General features: G+C 31.1%; 2 protein-coding genes across 2 annotated transcripts; both read left to right on the top strand.

The window, feature by feature from the left end:
• The first annotated feature begins 1,635 nt into the window (after positions 1 to 1,635).
• Positions 1,636 to 4,136, top strand: LOC112639134 (von Willebrand factor D and EGF domain-containing protein-like). Its single transcript, XM_025412116.1, has 4 exons — positions 1,636 to 1,857; positions 2,012 to 2,087; positions 2,282 to 2,718; positions 3,135 to 4,136. Exons 1-4 carry the CDS (start codon positions 1,700 to 1,702, stop codon positions 3,967 to 3,969), a joined length of 1,506 nt encoding a protein of 501 aa, XP_025267901.1. The 5' UTR covers positions 1,636 to 1,699; the 3' UTR covers positions 3,970 to 4,136.
• Positions 4,137 to 8,159: 4,023 nt separating this feature from the next.
• On the top strand, positions 8,160 to 18,477 carry LOC105258751. The gene is made up of 14 exons (XM_025412122.1): positions 8,160 to 8,370; positions 9,270 to 9,369; positions 9,625 to 10,035; positions 10,306 to 10,839; positions 10,980 to 12,058; positions 12,333 to 12,496; positions 12,901 to 13,047; positions 13,491 to 13,560; positions 14,632 to 14,874; positions 15,018 to 15,120; positions 15,772 to 16,862; positions 16,971 to 17,131; positions 17,871 to 18,026; positions 18,348 to 18,477. Exons 1-14 carry the CDS (start codon positions 8,234 to 8,236, stop codon positions 18,410 to 18,412), a joined length of 4,461 nt encoding a protein of 1,486 aa, XP_025267907.1. The 5' UTR covers positions 8,160 to 8,233; the 3' UTR covers positions 18,413 to 18,477.
• Positions 18,478 to 19,383: the final 906 nt, after the last annotated feature.

Genomic DNA, 19,383 nt, shown 5'->3' on the forward strand with positions numbered 1-19,383 from the left:
ATAGATTTTTTTATATAAATTAATAATTACTTTGTAATAATCTCATCTTAAAAATGTAGCATTTTTTGCTACATGTAAAAACATCCTCCGACACTTCATAATCATATGTGCATTGCGTTTCCGAGTTATATCAGTAGATATGATATGTAAGTAAGTGATAATTTATAATCAATGATGTAAATTCTTAATCGTAAAGACTATACTTAATAATTGTTGTTTTGTGTTAAAATGAAACCAAAGAATTATAAAACCAAAGAAAAAATCAAAGAATTATAAAATCCTATATTAAATCAATGCAATGTATATGCATTATAGAAAAATATACGTTATATATGTTAATATATTTCCATAAAAATGAAAAAAAAATCTTTTGATAATTATGTATAATAAATAAAATAAATTATGTACTGAAAATATATATGTTATATAAACTTAATATAATCTTTTAAATTTTTTATTCATTACTATTTTTATGTTATTACTTTAAAATATCGCATTATTTTAACGTTGTATGCTAGGATGCTTTTTTGTAAAAAAATAGGAAAGAATTAATTAATATCGTATATATATATTATTATCGTTGATAATACTTAGAAAAATTTTATTCTCGTTTATTCAAAGAAGAATAATTTTTGTGGAAAGAGAAAATGAGAAGAACTCATTCTTATAAAATAATAATATCATTCCTTTAATTAAGTACAAAAAAATAAATTCTGGAATAAATAGTTGCACACTCATTTCATGGAACTGTTATCTACAGTCAGCATTAGTTTATCATAATTAAATAAACATATGCCGTGTACACTTATCACATTTAACATATTCTTGCGCTGGCTTATTGCCCTGATTCGCTTATATATATTCATTCCCGGATGATATCGGAGGAATTGTATAAACAACGCCGATATGGAAAGCGAAATTCAAAATAAAGTACACATGCAGATTTAAAAAAACAAACATGTTTTGTGATATGATGATAGTTTAGTGTTTATTTTAAAATTACAATTTGATTATTCTTTTGAAAATTCAGAAATTAATTTTTCTCGAAACATTGTATTTATATAAACGTTAAATTCAATATAATCTTACCTTCGGATAACTTAAATAAAGTAAGTAAATATTGTAAATATTTTTTTTCTTAACTATTTACTTTCATTATATGTATTTCTTTATACTTTATCGCAATTATATCATATACCGTATTATAATTTAATATGTGTATAGCGTAAACGCGAAAAGAATTATTTTTCACTTAAAATTTAGAAGAATCTTGCAAAAGTGTAATTTTTATGATTTCCACCCAAAAAATATTCGATGATATTATTAGATTAAAATTTAATTATAATACATTATCCTCTTCTTTCATTTGATGTATAAAGTTATAAGTTGCAACAAATAATTTATTCACGCGATTAAAATCGTTGTCGAATGAGTCAATTATGTCCCAGTTAGTAATAACTCAATCAATAATTAAATAGAGAAAAAATCTAAAGAAGCAGGCACATGCATTTTATTGGCCCCATTAAGACTCTTTGACATATCGATATGTATAACTGATAACTGTTTCCTTGAACAAATGTTGCGCAGTTTAATCAGAAAGATGAAGAATCCTGGCCTCTTTGACATTCTTATCACGATGATGCCCGCTCTCTGACCGAAAATAAGCACCCAGTAGTAAATTTGCGATCGTCCATGCAACATGCAAAGATTATTGATCTGCTTAGTCGCTTTTACGTGTCTGGGTGTCAGCACCTGGGCCATAGATGGTGTAAAGGGTGGACATCGACCGCGTCATCCCATAAGTCATTATGGTAGCACAAATTCTTCGCAAAATAGTCTTTGTTATAAAACGGTTCCGTAAGTAATCAAATTTTCAATTCGAGACTAGCGTAATAAGCCCGACAATAATATTATTTTTTGCATAAATATTTTTTGTACTTTCTCGTTACTACGTTTAATATGCTCGCATTAAGAACAATATAAAATATGTATATATATCTGCTTATTATAGATACAGTCATGTTTTGGCTTTGAACTCTAGTGGGTCGCCTTATAATACCATCCCTCAGCCACCAGAAGGTCAATTTGTAAGTAACTCTCTCCTTTGATCGAAAATTTTCCTGCGTTAATTTTTGATAAATATAATTAATAAAGTTTATAAGATAAACACAAGATCTTAAAATGCAACATTTGTACATTCACTATTAAATTCGAAACAAATTATTCAAATAGCTCCTTTAAGATGATAGTTATAAAAATAGATAAATATCCTGTTTATCAGTACAATGGTGGTTGGATTACTATTTTGGACTGTTGCGACGGCTACGAACGCAATGTGACGAGCGGCTTGTGCGAACCGCGTTGTGATCGCGGCTGTTTCGGTGGTCGTTGTACAGGACCGAATATCTGCAGCTGTCAACCGGGATGGCGTTCCGAAGACGGCGTCTGTATGCCTGTCTGTACGTACCAGTGCCAAGAGAACGCTTATTGCTTCTCTCCGGAGGTTTGCATATGCAAATTAGGCTACGATGAGGTAAACGGTCAGTGTAAACCAATCTGTCCCGACGGATGCAGAAACGGCGAATGTGTGGCGCCGCGAGTTTGTCGATGCAGACCAGGATACGCTCTGAATGAACGTAAGGAGTGCGTAGCCGCATGCGAGGGAGGCTGCACGCATGGCACGTGTAGCGCGCCGGGTGTGTGCACCTGTCAAGAGGGGTAATTATCTTATCCTTTTAAATATCCTACGATCTCCGATGACTACACAATATTTCTAGTATAACTTTGCCTCATAATTATGGAGCTGTACATTATATATTAACTTTGTTCTTAACGGAGAGATATCTATGTATAATTGATAAATCAAAATTAATTGAATATGATATTACGCAGTCAATAGTTGCACACTGAGTAATTTTATGCAGGCATGTAAATAATTTATCTTTCAATTTTTATACGCATATCGACATTTGCGTGAGTAATATTATTTGTATTAGAAGAAGAAAAATACTAGAGAATTTGAGATATACATAATTGTTATAATATAATTATACTATATAGAACACTTCGCACTTGCTAATTTTGATATTTTCAACATATTATTTGACGAAACATTAACATAAATTATTTCACAGATACATTAATCCTTCTGGTGATCGCGAGTCCTGCATTCCTCACTGCTCAGACAACTGCAACGGCGGTGTATGTATAGCCCCGAACACTTGTAGATGCAGACCCGGTTTTACGCACAATCGCACCAGAGGTTGCGTGCCGGATTGTCCGGGTGGTTGCGACGATGGCTGCGATTGTATCGCGCCGAACACTTGTACGTGCAGACCCGGATGCACGCGGGATCATAGCGGTCGATGCGTCCCGACTAGTCCTGGTTCATCGCAGTGCGGATACGGATATAGCGTCGATCCCGATACCGGTAGATGCATCCCCGTATCGACACCCACCATCCCATCGCATTCCGCCGACTGTAGATACGATTGCGGTCCGCACGGCACCTGCATTGGACATAATCGATGCGCCTGCCAACCAGGATTCATACCCGATCCCGATACCGGTAGATGCGTTTCCCTGCCATCCTCCAACGCGACCAGCTCGCAATGCAGATACGGTTGCGGTCCAAACGCACGGTGTGTCGGCTCGAACGTGTGCATCTGCAATCCGGGATTCCATAACGATCCCGATACAGGTAGATGCGTATCTGAAGGGGATGATATGGATGTGAACATCTGTCACCCTCCGTGCTTGAACGGCCGATGTACAGGGCCGAGTCAGTGCACCTGCAATGACGGATATACTCACGATCCTCGTGATGTCACACGCTCAAGATGCATGCCGGTGTGCAAGGGCGGATGCTTGAACGGCGTATGCACCTTGCCGAATCGCTGTATTTGTAATCCCGGTTATCGGAAAGAGAGCGGTGTCAAGGGTCGGGAAAGATGTGTCCCGCAAGAATAAGCGTTGTTTCCGAGATGTACGGAAAAATTGATGACACAAAGCGTCTTAATACTTAGATTAATTTGACAAAGCGAGCATACATTCATTTCTGGATGATATGAGAGGGATTGTATAAACGTCAATATGTAAAATTTGTAATAAATATACATACAGATTCAGAAAACATATATTTTTATACGATAGTTTAATTTTTATCTTAAAATTTATTTTTTAAGAGAAAATTATTTTCTCTCAAACTATTATATGCATATAAACATTAAATTCAGCATGAACCTTCGGATAATCTAATTCAGAAAGTAAGGCGAAAACATATTTTTTAATTATAATAACTTTCACACATTATATATTTTCTCTTACACTTTATCATAATTTAATATGTGTGTATGACATAAATACATAATATAAAGAAAATTATGTTTTAATTTTTATTTAGAATGTAGAAAAATCTCGCAAAGCCTAATTTTTATGATTCATCTAAAATATCTGATGTTATTAAACTAAAATTTAATTGTGAGCTATTATTTTCTTTTTTCACTTTAAACACAAAGTTACAAGCCGCATAATTTATTAATTAAATCTATGTTAAATTAATTCATTATATTCCAGTTTATAGCAATAATTAAATCAATAATTAAGATAAAAGTATAAAAAAACAAATGCTTTATTGCTTTTTAGGGCTCCTTTAATGTTCTTTTATATATCAATATATATAACAACTATTCCCTTGAACAAATATTGCGCAGTTTAATCGAAAAGGTGAAAATTATTGACCTTTAAGGCAGTCTTATCGCGATGATGGTCGCTCTCTGAACGAAAATAAGTATTAACAGTAAATTTGCGATCGTTCATGCAACATGCAGAAATTATTGATTTGCCTAGTTTTTTTTACGTGCATATGTGTCAGCACCTGGACAACAAACGGTATAAAGGATGGACATCGACCGCGTTGTCGTACAAACAAACACTATCATCAACTTCTATGAACTTCTCGTAAAATGCTCTTTGTTACAAAATGATACCGTAAATAATTTTTCGAAACGAGCATAATACATTTCTGACAATAATACATTTCAATTTTCTATTTTCATATTTACTATTTTCTTATTTACTATGTGCGCGTAATAATAATATAGATATCTATTCTTATTATAGATACAGTCATGTTTTGAATTCTAGCGAATCGCCTTACATTGTCATTTCACAACTCTCTGAAGATAGCCAACAGGTGAATATCTGTTTCTTTGGACTCAGAATTTTTCTGTATGTTAATTTTTGTAGTAATAAATATAGTAAATTAAATTTCCAGGAAACATATAAAATGTAATCTTAAAATGTAACATTGTGCGTTATAAAATTCGATATAAATTATTTAAATAGTTTCTATAAAGATTATAAAAATAGATAAATTTTTTATCTCAGCATAATGATAGTTAATTCTGGTTGTTGCAACTATTCTGGATTGTTGCATCAGTTATAACGTGACAAATAATATTTGCATGCCTATCTGCACATATGAGTGCCAAGAAAACGCCTACTGTTTCTTCCCAGAAATATGCACGTCTATTAAGCCGGCACAGCCACTTTAGCACAATCGAATAAAACTTATATATAAATTTAGTGCTCTTTTGTTGCTCTATTCCCGATTTTGTTGCTCCTGTAGTTGAAGCTACGAGGAGGTAGGCGGCGTAGTGTAAACCTGTCTATCCCGATGGATGCAGAAATGGCGAATGCGTGGCGCCGGGTGTTTGTCGATGCAAGGTAGGAATCATCTTGAATAATAACAACGAGTGCGTAGGCGCTTGCAAAGAAGGTTGCTTGTACGGCACATGCAGAGCAGATGTATGTACTTGTCACAAGTAATTATCTTATCCTTTCGAATCTTATCCTATGATTTTCGATGATCACGGAATCTTTCTAGCATCGGTATAATATTCTACACGCTGATTAAACTTTGCCTCATAATTGTAAAATTATATTTTTAATCTTTTGAAGAGCGAGAAGATATATATAGTGGATAAAGAATATTAAATTTATCGGATACAATATTACGCTGCAGAGTAATTATAGATCTTGTAATTTTATATATATGTTTAGCATATATAAATAAGTTATTTTTTAACTTTCATAAATATACACTAACGTTTACGCAATTAATATTATTTATATTCGCGATATAAATAATTACGTGTGTGGTTTTACAAGCATAATAAATTTACAAATAAATATTACGAATATATACCGTCAATATTGTCTGTATTACATATTTTGTAATACTTTTACAAATATTTTGACAAAAGAAGATTAACATTAAGAAAACTGTTACAAGTATCCCAATATTTATAACGACTGTGAGTACTGCATCCCTTATTGTCCAGCTGCCTACAGCAGCGAATGCTTCGCGCTGAATATTTGTCAATGCAGGTCGGTTTTACAATCAGTAAATGCATTTCCCTGGCAGATCCTCTATATGATTCCGGCCTGAACGGACGCGTTGCTCCGAATTTGTGCGAGTGCGATTCGGGATTCAACAACGATCTTTTGACGGATAGATGTATCCGAGATGACGGAAATAATACGGCTATAAGTTTGTGCCAGCATCCATGCTTAAAACGGCTATTGCATAGGATCGGACTAATGCACTTGCAATCAAGGATACATTCACGATACCGATGATCTCACAAGTTGCGTGCCGGAATGCAAAGACGGATGCGCGAACGGCGTCTGAATGTCTGTATTTATAATTTCCGGTGAGGAAAATGGTCTATGTGACTCGCAAGAATAAACGCTATTTCCAAATTGTAAAAAAAATTTAATAACGTAACGTATTGATTAAAATTGCAATGAATATTCGGCTAACTATTCGATATTCTGTTTTATTTGGCAATATTTTTACTATTTGATATTCATTCGAATATTGAATATTTTTAAACGTCTAAATTGAAGTAAATAATAGTAGCATGAATCCATGAAGGAAATAGTAATAGTATGATTTGGTCTAATATTCGATATTCAATTAGGTGCCGAATATACTTTGTTGCAACTCTATAATTTTACTGTTTTCTTCAATTTAGACATTTAAAAATATTCGACAATCGAACAAATAGTGGATTAATATATTAATAATATTGCTGAATAGATAAATTGATAAAGAATTCGGCTCTATGTAATTAATAACACGATACTTAAGAAACGAGCGAATAAGAGCCAAACGCGGATGGTAGTAAATTTCTTAAACATTAATTGTTCGCGAAAAATTTTTAATGTGCACAAGGCATATTGCTGAATAGAATTGTAGGATACCGAAAAATATTGCAGAATACCGAATAGCCGAATATTCGTTGTAACTCTAGTATTGATATATTAGATTAATTTGAAAAATAATGTACAGATAGATTATTATTACATATTTATATGTAATTAAAATTTTTATATTGTAATAATTATTTTGATGGCTGATATTAAATTCTTGAATAACATTGTATAAATTAATCTAGATATAATTTTCTTATTGTGCCACTTTGCATATAACCGATATTGTTGCATCGTAAATGGATCATTGCAGACTGCATCCTTGACTTAGTATGTCATCTTAACTAAGTTTTCTCGAAAAAATGTACATTCCATTTATGCACTGTTAAGCATGCGGAATCGATTCGTTTACATCATAAAACAATTATGCGGTTTTTATAACTTAATGCAATATACATTTAAAAAAAAGTTCAGTAGGTATTCTACAATTATCACATAGTCAGTGTATTATATGTCATAATGTAAGTATATAATTTAACAAATTTTTAAAATTATTATATGGAGAATATTCCATATATAACATAATTTACAAAATATGAATAGACAAAATAATCTTTATCAAAAATTAAAATATATTATTTTTATTCAATGGGAAATCTAAATACTTTTTGAAACATTTTCTCATATATTAAAAATAAGTTAACAATTGCAATCTAAAACACAATACATGTATAAAAGAATTTTCAGTAATTATTTATTATATGAAATATAAAGATTACTTAACTTAAAAAGAGAGATTTATCATACATATATTGAGGATTCATAGTTTAATTTTAATTTGTTACTGCCTGACAACAGTTAACATCCTGTCAGATCCTGATAACGCGCTACATCATAACAGAGAGGAAGAAGCTTCTAGTCTAGTTTGCGACGTGATATAAAACTGACCATGTATTAATCGCACTTTCCTACTAATTATTTCCTCTCGAAAATAAATTTTTTATATCAAGCAATTATGAAATTTTTGTATGCCGTATTTATTCTTACTATTCTACAAAACGAACTGATCACTACAGTTACTCTATTTTATGAAGATTCGTCTGAAGATCTTTATATCTCTGCGTCAGAAGGAAGATGTACTACATTAGTTAGGTAAGATATAGTGGATATATTTTTTTTCTCTTTATATCAAATTTCTCTTTAAATCAAAATATAGGGTGTTAAAGAAAACCCTGAGATACTTTGCATGCGCGTAGCTCTCAAACGTTTTTAGCTAGCAGTTTCTCCTCTTACTGCTTTATTGCCAACGCCCTTGCATCTCTAAAATGTGTGTTTATTAGTGTTTACGCTGAATATTTTTATTTTTATGATGACTGACCTCACAAACGACCAAAAGGTGTGCCTTATCAAATCCTTTTATGAAAATGGCTCTAGTTATGCTGCGGCTATTCGCGCTCTAAGACACACAATATAAATCTGAAAAACTCCCGTGCGACAACGCTTTAACAGGATTAGAATTCGAATTTTTCTGATTGTGCTTTTGTGACGATTTTTAAAAAATCGCTGTTAAGTTTAATTTTCTTTGCAATTTCGCACCATCCAAGCTTGATTGTGTTGTTTTCAGCTTAATAAAAAAGTTTCAACAACATGTATCGTGTTTTTTTTTTATTTTTTTAATGGGGCTTTCTCTAAAGGACCGAATATATTCTAAGATACCAACAAAGCTCCAAACCGCCATAAAAAACGAAATTAAAACCATTGATAGCGAGATGCTTGGCAGGGTATTTACAGCCTTTCAAAGACGATTCGAGTTCTGCTTAAACTCAAATGGAAGTCACATTGAACATATAATTTATTAAAAGTCAATGTCTTAGGATTATTTTGATGTCCTGTAACTTTTTCATATTATTAAGTTTTTTATATACAGGTTTAAAAACTCATGTTATTTTTTAACACCCTGTATATGTAAATAATGCTCATCAGACATATTTAATATGATTAGTACAGTGCATAAACTAGTTAATGTAATTAAAATTGCATATTTTTTATAGTTATCGAACCTCTAAGTTATTGCCATACTCAGAAACATATAAAGAAAAGACGTGGGGTATTTTTTATAAGACTCGAACTCGATGGAATTATAGGACACAGGTAAGATTTATTAAAAAATTGTAATAAAAAATTATAATATAAAAATTAAATTTAAAAAAAAATTTTAATTTTTGATAAAGATTATTATCTTCCGTTAACCAACTGCTCATAATTTTACCCAAATAATTCTATATTTATATTTCCTAAAAAATTTTATGCATCTTTTCATGTAGCATCTTTTCATTTATCTTTTCATAAATATCGCAATGACATGAAATATTGCTAATGAATGTGAAACTCTGTTTCTATTTTTAGTATTATACATCATGGCGCAGACAATATGTGTGTTGCAGTGGATATAAGCTTGGATATAAGACTTTATCTGTTTTGCCTGTATGTCAACCAATTTGTGAACCTGAATGTGGAAACGGCATTTGTATTAAACCAAATGTATGTATATGCAATTATGGATATGAAGAAAAGCATACATTTTCCTATCCTGTTTGTGTCCCTGTATGCACTCACAATTGCATGCATGGCAAATGCACCGCACCTGACGTTTGTACGTGCGATCATGGATACTCATTGAGCATAAATAATTATACTTGTGAACCTGTTTGCGATTTATTATGTCTCACAGGATCGTATTGCTCCGAACCGAATCACTGTGCTTGTCTAGATGGATACACCGATATAATTGTTCAACAAGATCTCAGAATACTTAACGTAGGTAAACAATGTGATTTATTTTGTTTCGTTAAATTTAAATTTTGTTTATTTAACACGATGATCACGATTACTGTAAACGTAAAATCGAAAAAATTGATTATATTCATTGTTATATGCGTCGTGAAAATAAATACTCTCTTAATTAAAAAGAATATTAATATTAAAAGAAATATTAAAAGAAATATTTAAAAAAATATTAATATTAAAAGAAAAAAATATAGACTGAAAAAGAAAGCAATACATACATCCGCATCTCTTTGTTCACAGAAATGCCGACCTATTTGCAAAAACCCATGCATTCACGGTGAATGCACAGCTCCTGATACCTGTACTTGCCATGATGGTTATGAGCTTGATTCAGATAATATATTCGTTTGTAAACCCATATGCGAACATGGTTGTCTTTATGGCACATGTACGGCACCTTACGTGTGCACTTGCGACAAAGGTTATTCCTTAAAAACTCCGAGTACGTGCGAACCAATTTGCAGTGAAGCTTGCATCATGGGTATCTGCGTGGCTCCTGAAAGCTGCAGCTGTTTCGAAGGCTATGGATTACTTGAAAATTCAAAGCATATTTGTGAGCCGGTCTGTGAAAAAGCTTGCATCAATGGGAGATGCACTGCGCCTGGGATATGCACATGCAACGAAGGATTTCAATTGAGCGGCGATGAATCAATGAAACACGCTTGTGAACCTTATTGCGAAATTTCTTGCGAACCGTTTGGCATGTGCGCTGCACCGAATGTTTGCATTTGTTTTGAAGGATATCGTCTAATTAACAGGACTCAAGCCAAGAAAGTTAGTTGTTAGTTTTAGAGAAAAGAAAAAGAAATTTGAAAATAAGATTTCTTATAGTTACTTCATTTTGTGAGAAATGTTGCATATACTTCACGTTCACACAATTTTTTTATATTCACATAGATAATATTTATTTTCAGAGTATATCATATTTTGCTGATAATTCAATGTGCGAGCCGATCTGCGACACAGAATGCATCAATGGATTTTGCAGCGCTCCTGAAACGTGTATCTGTGATATCGGTTATCAACCGTCAGGCGGCATCTTTACCAATATCTGCGAACCTATCTGTAGCCAAAATTGCATAAACGGCGTTTGCAGCGCACCCGAAATTTGTACATGCAACGAAGGCTATCGTCCTGCCAAAAACAATTCTTCGAACATATGCGAACCTTTCTGCGAAACTGACTGCATCAATGGATATTGCAGCGCGCCAAATGAATGCACCTGTAACTTCGGCTACCAGCCTATCGAGAACAATCGTACGAACCTTTGCGAACCGATATGTAATCCAAGCTGCAAGAATAGTATCTGTGTCCAACCTGACGTATGCAATTGCAAACCAGGCTATCGTCAATCGACGCATTCTACGAACGTGTGCGATCCTATCTGTCATCCAGCCTGCGAAACAAATGGAATCTGCGAGGCGCCTGACTTATGCGTTTGCGAGGATAACTATCGCATGATTTATTATAATGAAAAAGATGTTCCGTTTAAATGCGAGCCGATCTGCAGCGTTGACTGCGGAAATGGCACATGTACAGCGCCAGATCGCTGCACGTGCTTCGATGGTTATCGAAATGCGGAAACGGGCTGGTGCGAGCCTTTTTGTTCAACGTGCAACAATGGCACGTGCGTAGCACCTGAAGTTTGCGAATGCGACGATGGATTTATCTTCGAAGATTCGGGAATCAGATCCGAGGGAAATTTAAGTTCGTTTTCTGAGGATGAGCTCGGAAATGCAAGTAGATGCGTGCCACGTTGCGAAAATTGCGATAACGGTGATTGCGTGGCACCGAATGAATGTCAATGTCATGTCGGTTTCGTGAAAATCAAAGATATCTGCGAGCACGCGTGCCAAGGTGGCTGCGGCTCTCACGGCGAATGCATCGATGAACGCAGGGTTTGCGAATGCAATTACGGATGGACCGGTCCGCATTGTGATGAACCAACCTTGTGTATCTCGATTTTGGATGATGAAGATAATCGTACTGAGTCGTAAGTATCTAATATAGCACTTTATAAATTTACACTTTTTTATTAAATTAATATAATAGCAATTGATCTAACAGTAATGAGTATATTTAATCATTTGCATGTAATGAGATATCTAAATAGATATCTCGTTACATACAAATAGTTAAATATACTCGTTGTTATTATGAATAAGTTATTATCGAATATATAAATAAATAGGATAAATACCTTTCCTCTCTCCGCCCGTATAAATATATATCTATAAAACATCTATAATTCATTTATTTTCTTGCAGATTAACAGTCACAGAGGAACAAAATAATACTATCAAGCATGTACTTGTAAATAATCCAGAATGTCCCGAGTGTATTAATAAAATAAACAATGAAACTTTGTGCTTTAAGATGTATACTAATGCCACAGAGGAAAAAACACAAATTGGTTGTTTAATGAATCAAGGTTTGTTATGAATATAAATCTACTTGAAAAGCATTTTTTTTTATTTTTGAGAAAAAAGAGCAAAAAGCATAAAAATTTCAAGATCTTTCCTGGTTACATATACAACGATATATAAATATATCGAAATTAATTCTAATACTTTTTTTTCTTCATATTCATATATCCGTATAACACAGTTCTATCATATAAGTTATTACATATTAATATTAATTTTTTAATAATACTACATATTAATTTATTAATAATAATATACACTACATACTCTTAATAATAATTTATTAATAATAATAATAATAATATATACATATATCTATCTTTCTTTCTTTTGTTATGTCAAATTTAATTCTTTTTACAATATAATATTACGCAATGAATAAACAAAAACTTGTCATTTTTTGCAACAGAATGCCTTGAATTAAGCAGTTACAGAAAGGAAAAAGAAATTATCAAACTAAGTGGAATCGCAGGTGGTTTCGGAATATTACTTCTGATAATAGTAATAACAGCTTATATAGTACTACGAAAACGTCGAAACAGACAAACTGGTTCAGGTATTATTATCAAATTTCATTACATATTCAATAAGATAATTACAACAATAATTTTTGAAATTGTATATGTTTATTTTTTTAAAAAAGTGCTGAGGAAAAATAGAATATAAGTTATAAATATTAATTTTAAAAAAGAAATATATAAATGAATCAAATATGTAAATATTATTGCAACTAAAAAATAAAATAAAATTTCCACTATATATGCTTGAACAAAAAAAAATATTTTTTATATTTTTTAAATTATATTAATGATGAAACTATAATATAGGAACTTGCTTTATTAATAAATTAATATATATATATATATATATATATATATATATATATATAACTTATATTCTTTTCCCGAATGTTCTTGAAAGAAACATGACTATTTAAGGCAATTATATAACAAACTAAATAGTATATTAATATACTCATCAAAATATTTTCCTTAATAGATGATGAGCAAGTAGTTTGCACAGACGGTACATTAACGCAAGGGCTACTTGAACAAAGTATTATTAATTCTTAATATGAAAAATGCTGTGGACAACTTAGTATGAAATTTTTAAAATTTCTGTAATAATGATAAATGTAAAGAAACAATGATTATCGATAATTTAATTAATATTTGTTAATTGAAGTTAAAAATGGATATATTTATTAATATAAGATATTAATGTAAGATTTATTAATGTAAGATTCAATAAACTATAATTAAGAATATAAATTGTGTGACGTATTTCGAATTCTTATGTTGTAATGTTTAATTTCATTGCACGTTAACAATTTTTTTGTCATAAAATTAAAATTTGACAAAATATTAATTAGAAAGTAACGCGATTGCATCTACAAAGAATTTTTCTCTCTTTATTGTTAAAGTTTTCATATATTAATTAATTTTATGTTTTTATACAACTCGATGCTATATTAAACGATCAGTTTTGTAGACATTATTGTTTTCATTGTACAATACTTTATCATTGGAGCATATGATAATTTAATAGAAGTGGACCATGATAGAAGAAAGGCGGATGCTTCAATTCAGGATTTTGATTACTGAGATTTTTGATAAAAAATAATTCATAGGTTGTTCACTACTATTTGCTTTAAAATAATCGTGTTTATGGCAGAAAATATAAAATGTTTGTATATGTTTCGGATTTTAAACTTTCTTTAGATGATCTGAAATTAATACTAGACATACTACATGTCCAGTTTTTGAAATTCTCACATATTTATTTGCTGCGGAATTTTACACAATATTTTTTTCCATACTTTTTTCGATGTTTTTTTCCTTTTTTCCTTTGTGAAGAAAAAAGAAATGAAATATGTATACATGACCATCTTTTTATGTGTAAAAAACATTACATACAAAAATTTATTTTTGACTCATTTAGTAAAAAGTGTTTTTTGAAAATAAATCTTACTTTACTCTATATTATTTCGACATAAATGATATTAATATTGAAATGAACTTTATACTACAAATACACATACACATTTTAGTAAACTCTTTGATAACACAGCACATCTTATCTCATTAAAACCATACAACCCATATAAAGGCAGGAGATAAAAGATATAATATATGGAAAGAAAACGTTACAATAGTCAGTTCAAGTTTCACGGAATAAGTGTCAATACAGCAAGTATTCATAATAACAACGCTATGGGATTATTTAAAAGTTTGATCACTTTATTGATTGCCAGGATGTTATTTTTACAAATAAGCAACTTGTACACAAATGGTGAAATTTCCGTAATGTCTGTATCAGATTATAATAAGCCATCTGCGCACCATATACCACTTGAAGATTCACTGTGTGTTAAAGTAATCAGGTATTTTTATATTTTTATATTTTTTACAATCTTTTTTTCCCTTTATGTCGAAATTATATTTTAATTATATCTATTAAGTATTTATTAATTCTTAATTATTAATTCTTAATTATTAATTCTTTATTAATTAATTGTTTTTGCAGCCATGAGTTCCCCCTATATGCAAATCATATAGAAGCAAATAACCTTCCACTAAATTCACTAAACGAATTTATCGAACAATTGAGAACAAGGACTAATAAGAGAGTAATAAAATCTAATTAATAATACATAATAAGAAATATGAAATAACACAAAATTAAGAAATAAAAAATTAATTAATTAAAAAATTAATTTCGAAAAAATTAAAAAACAGTAAAAGAAATTATTTATATATATATATATATATATATATATATATATATATATCAAATGCATTTTTTGTTGTTATTACTTTGCTTCGCAATCATAAATTTTCGTTCTCAAAATTAAAAATTCTCGAAATTAATTAAAACAAGATTTTATCTATTTCGTAGATATTGAATTAATAAAAAATGTTCAAAAACTAGATATTGAATTGTTTGTACGTTACATCAAATTTATGTGATCTGATCAAATATTGTGCTTTATAGCAAACTTAATAAAAAAAACTTAATAAAACGCATCAGTAAACAAGTGTTTCTAAATAATGTAAAATTAGTATTACATTCTCTGTAAATAGATAATAAAAAGATGCAAAATTTTATTTCTTGTTTTCTTGTTTCTTATATAAATGCTATTCAACGTCTCTTTCTTTCTTTTCTTCTTACTTGCTTATACTATAAGTCTTTAATTCTATTTTATCTCTCTTTTCTCTTTTTTTTCTTATTTATTTATACTATATGTCTCTAATTTTAATTTGTTTTACAAATTCATAAGATACTAACGACACAAGCTGCATGCTGCGAAGGCTATGTTCAAATCATTTCATTCTGTGAACCGTTTTGTCGATCTTGTAAGAAGGGATACTGCACTGGACCGAACGTTTGCACATGTCACGCAGGATATCGAGCTTCGAATGACACGAACGACGAAGAGATGTGCGTGCCCGTGTGCACGAATGGTTGCATCAACGGCACGTGCATCGAACCTGATATATGTAGCTGCAACAAGGATTACTGGTTGGATTCAGACGGATTCACTTGTCGTCCCGTCTGTGACGAGGAATGCGAAAGTAACAACGGATATTGCAACGAACCGCATGTCTGCTCGTGTCTTCGTGGTTACAAGAAAACTGGAAACAACTTCACTTCGTCCATGTGCGAGCCTGTTTGCGATCGCGAATGCATAAACGGTTATTGCAGGGCACCTAATGTCTGCAAATGCCTGGATGATTACGAGCACGAGGACAACCCTTTCACCTGCTCGCCTAAGTGCAACAAAACCTGCGTTTTTGGCACGTGCGTAGCGCCACAGACTTGCCAGTGTGACTACGGTTACAGATACCGTGACGAAAGTACGAAATACATATGCGAACCGATCTGTGAGATGGATTGTAGCAACGGCACGTGTGTCACGCCTGGAGTATGCGTCTGTGACGAGGGTTTTGTTTATGACAATCAGATGGATCCAGTTTGCAAGCCGCATTGCACAGTACCTTGTGGACCACATGGGAAATGTACGTCGCCCAATACATGCACTTGCTCCGAGGGATATCGCTACAGTAATGCAAGCTTCCCCTTGAAAAACGAAAGCTTATGCGAGCCGATTTGCGAAAGAGGCTGTCAGAATGGCGATTGCGTCGGACCGAATTATTGCATTTGTCACAATCATTTTGTGCCAAATTTCGGGTCTAGCTTTGAGGTGGAATGCATTCCCAAGTGTTCTCGTAATTGCAGTGGCCACAGTGCGTGTATTATTGAAGACAACGAGCACAGATGTAAATGTCACTATGGTTGGACAGGATGGGATTGCGATCAACCGACTTTATGCATTACAACAATGGATTTTAATAGCAGCGATATCAATAGGTGAACACTGACCTACCGATTTTCCGCCTTTGATTGCGCGTGTAAATAGCATTAAATAATCAGTAATAAATAATAAATTGTTTAATGAATGACATAATGTGATTGCAGAATTACAATCCGTAACGATACAAATAGTACAATCATACAAGTCTACGAAAACGCGCCATATTGTCAATGCAATAATTTCCTTAACAAAGAATCACTCTGCTACATGATACATTCTGATAAAGGCAATACGACTCCAATCATCAGCTGTTTATTAAGTACAGGTATTTGAGAAGGAGAGAAATTACTTTTTATTTATAAGAACAAAAATTTTAATATATTTTATTTTTTAATGTGTAATTATTTTTATACCTTAAAAACATATTAATTATTTATATCTCATAAATTATAGAAAAAATTATATCTTTCATTATATCTTAATTATATCTTCTTTTTTAAACTCTTCTCTATTCTAAATGGTTATCTTCATCAATATAAAAGATGTAATTTCTTGTTTAACATAAAAAAATGTTAAACAAGAATTTAATATTTAATATAAAAATAGTTTTTATTTTTTTTATATAAAGCAGAAATGACTTTTGCTTTATATAATATAAATCGTTTCTATATTATTAATATTAATAAAAAAAAAGAAAAATGAAGATAAAGAATTGGGAGAGAATATTTACTTTATTTATTTTATTAATTTTTTTATGTAATTATTAAAGTAAATATTATTTTCAAATATCCGAATTTTTTACTTTTTTTATAAACCGTTTAAAAACAGAATAATACTTTTAATTAATTTATAAATATAAGAATTTATAAAAAAACTATAACATTAACATTAAAAACTATAACTATAACATTAACACAAAAAATTGGCTATGCAAATGCTTTTTACAAATTAATCAAAATAATAATAAATTAATATTGAGAAAATAGCGAATTTGCATTTTATTTATTAAAATAGTATTTGACAGTTTGTATATGTTTCATTTTTAATTTATTTTTATTTTTCAGATTTACCTTGTTATCTCACCTCGGTACCTCACAGCGCTTCGATTGGCGCCGCCAAAGAGTGGCCTCTCGTGGTTATTGCCATATTAATTGCGACAATTTTAATAACGGTAGCATATTTAATGTATCGCAGATACGAAAAGAAGAAATTGATTATAGGTATATATTTCAAAATATATAAATAGGATTACAATATATTTTTAGTCAGTTTCATCAAATAATTTAATCAAAAGATAATTGGGATATATTATTTCCGACAGCACGTATGAGATAAGTTCAGGCAATCATGCTGGTCATTTCATGTGAATGATGAGAGAAATACATAGTTTTTTCAATATTAAATCATTTAATAATATTTAATCATGTTTTTATGATAATTATGATAAATGTTAAAGTAGAAAGCTTTCATATTCACAATTAGTATTATTTATTCCATTGCTTAACAATAAGAATTATTATAAGAGATTTGTTTCATTGCAGGTATGCCGACAAATTTCTTAGTACGAAAATCTGTCGCCACCGAATCTTTATTAAATGAAATGTGATCAATCTTTGAAAGAAATAACATCGAAAATCATTGAAGAATTATAATAGAATCGTAATAAAGTAGTAATAAATATAGTAGTTATAATAATAATAATTCTTTTTTAGAAATCATATTTTATTATTAATAATTATTCTAAAAAATTCTAAAAAATATTCTAAAAAAAAGTTAAATAACGTAACATATTATTTGAGCAATTGCTTTTAATATAATAATAATATATATTTTAGTAATATTTTAATAATATTATATATAAGAGGGAAGAGAGTGATGGAATTAATTATTTCTTTAGATAAATATATCAAAATATTTTATATGTATAAGAATTATATAAAAAATAATAATTAAAATAAAGTTTATTTAGATATTTTCAGAGTGCAATTCACGCGATATATATCTCGTTAATATTGTCAATAAGAGAGAGACCCATGAATAGATGTAAATAGGCTATTTAAATACAAGATATGACCTAATTGAAGTTACTGAACAACATTCAACTATAATGAAATATTGTTGTTGCTTCGAAACAGTTTTTGACATGTACGATCAAAATATATCGGTCACCTCATTTAAACTATAATTACTGCCTCAGTTGCACCCTTACAATCGTGTCTACAGATGTCTGCCGACGATAAAACAGTGAAACGTCATTCAGCGATAAAACCTAGCTCCAACTTGAAGAGAAAGAGAGAGAGGCCTCCTATTGCCCCTTATTTTCACCCGGGTAAATCGATTATATTGCCGCAAATTAACGTCCGATATGCTGTTTCGTATCGTCAAATTCGTCTCGAAAAAATAAATCTTCTCGATATCTGTCGATTTATGAAAATCGTGACGAAGAGTCTCTACGGGAGAGAGAAGAAGAGAAAGCAAAAGCGAGGAACCACTAATGTCAAACCAATAAATCTAATAATACATGTATGCGTCATCTCCGCTCTCCGGAGAGGCAGACTCACGACGACTAACTCTGTC

This window comes from Camponotus floridanus, unplaced genomic scaffold, assembly GCF_003227725.1.
Source record: "Camponotus floridanus strain SB8 unplaced genomic scaffold, Cflo_v7.5 scaffold48, whole genome shotgun sequence".
Taxonomy (NCBI): domain Eukaryota; kingdom Metazoa; phylum Arthropoda; class Insecta; order Hymenoptera; family Formicidae; genus Camponotus; species Camponotus floridanus.

Bases quoted from the DNA above. Each gene is read 5' to 3' on its own strand.
- LOC112639134 (XM_025412116.1), top strand. From the start codon at position 1,700: ATGCAAAGATTATTGATCTGCTTAGTCGCTTTTACGTGTCTGGGTGTC. The intron at 1,858-2,011 runs GTAAGTAATCAA...TGCTTATTATAG, and splicing joins CTTTGTTATAAAACGGTTCC to ATACAGTCATGTTTTGGCTT. The intron at 2,719-3,134 runs GTAATTATCTTA...ATTATTTCACAG, and splicing joins GTGTGCACCTGTCAAGAGGG to ATACATTAATCCTTCTGGTG.
- LOC105258751 (XM_025412122.1), top strand. From the start codon at position 8,234: ATGAAATTTTTGTATGCCGTATTTATTCTTACTATTCTACAAAACGAA. The intron at 9,370-9,624 runs GTAAGATTTATT...TTCTATTTTTAG, and splicing joins GATGGAATTATAGGACACAG to TATTATACATCATGGCGCAG. The intron at 10,036-10,305 runs GTAGGTAAACAA...CTTTGTTCACAG, and splicing joins AAGATCTCAGAATACTTAAC to AAATGCCGACCTATTTGCAA.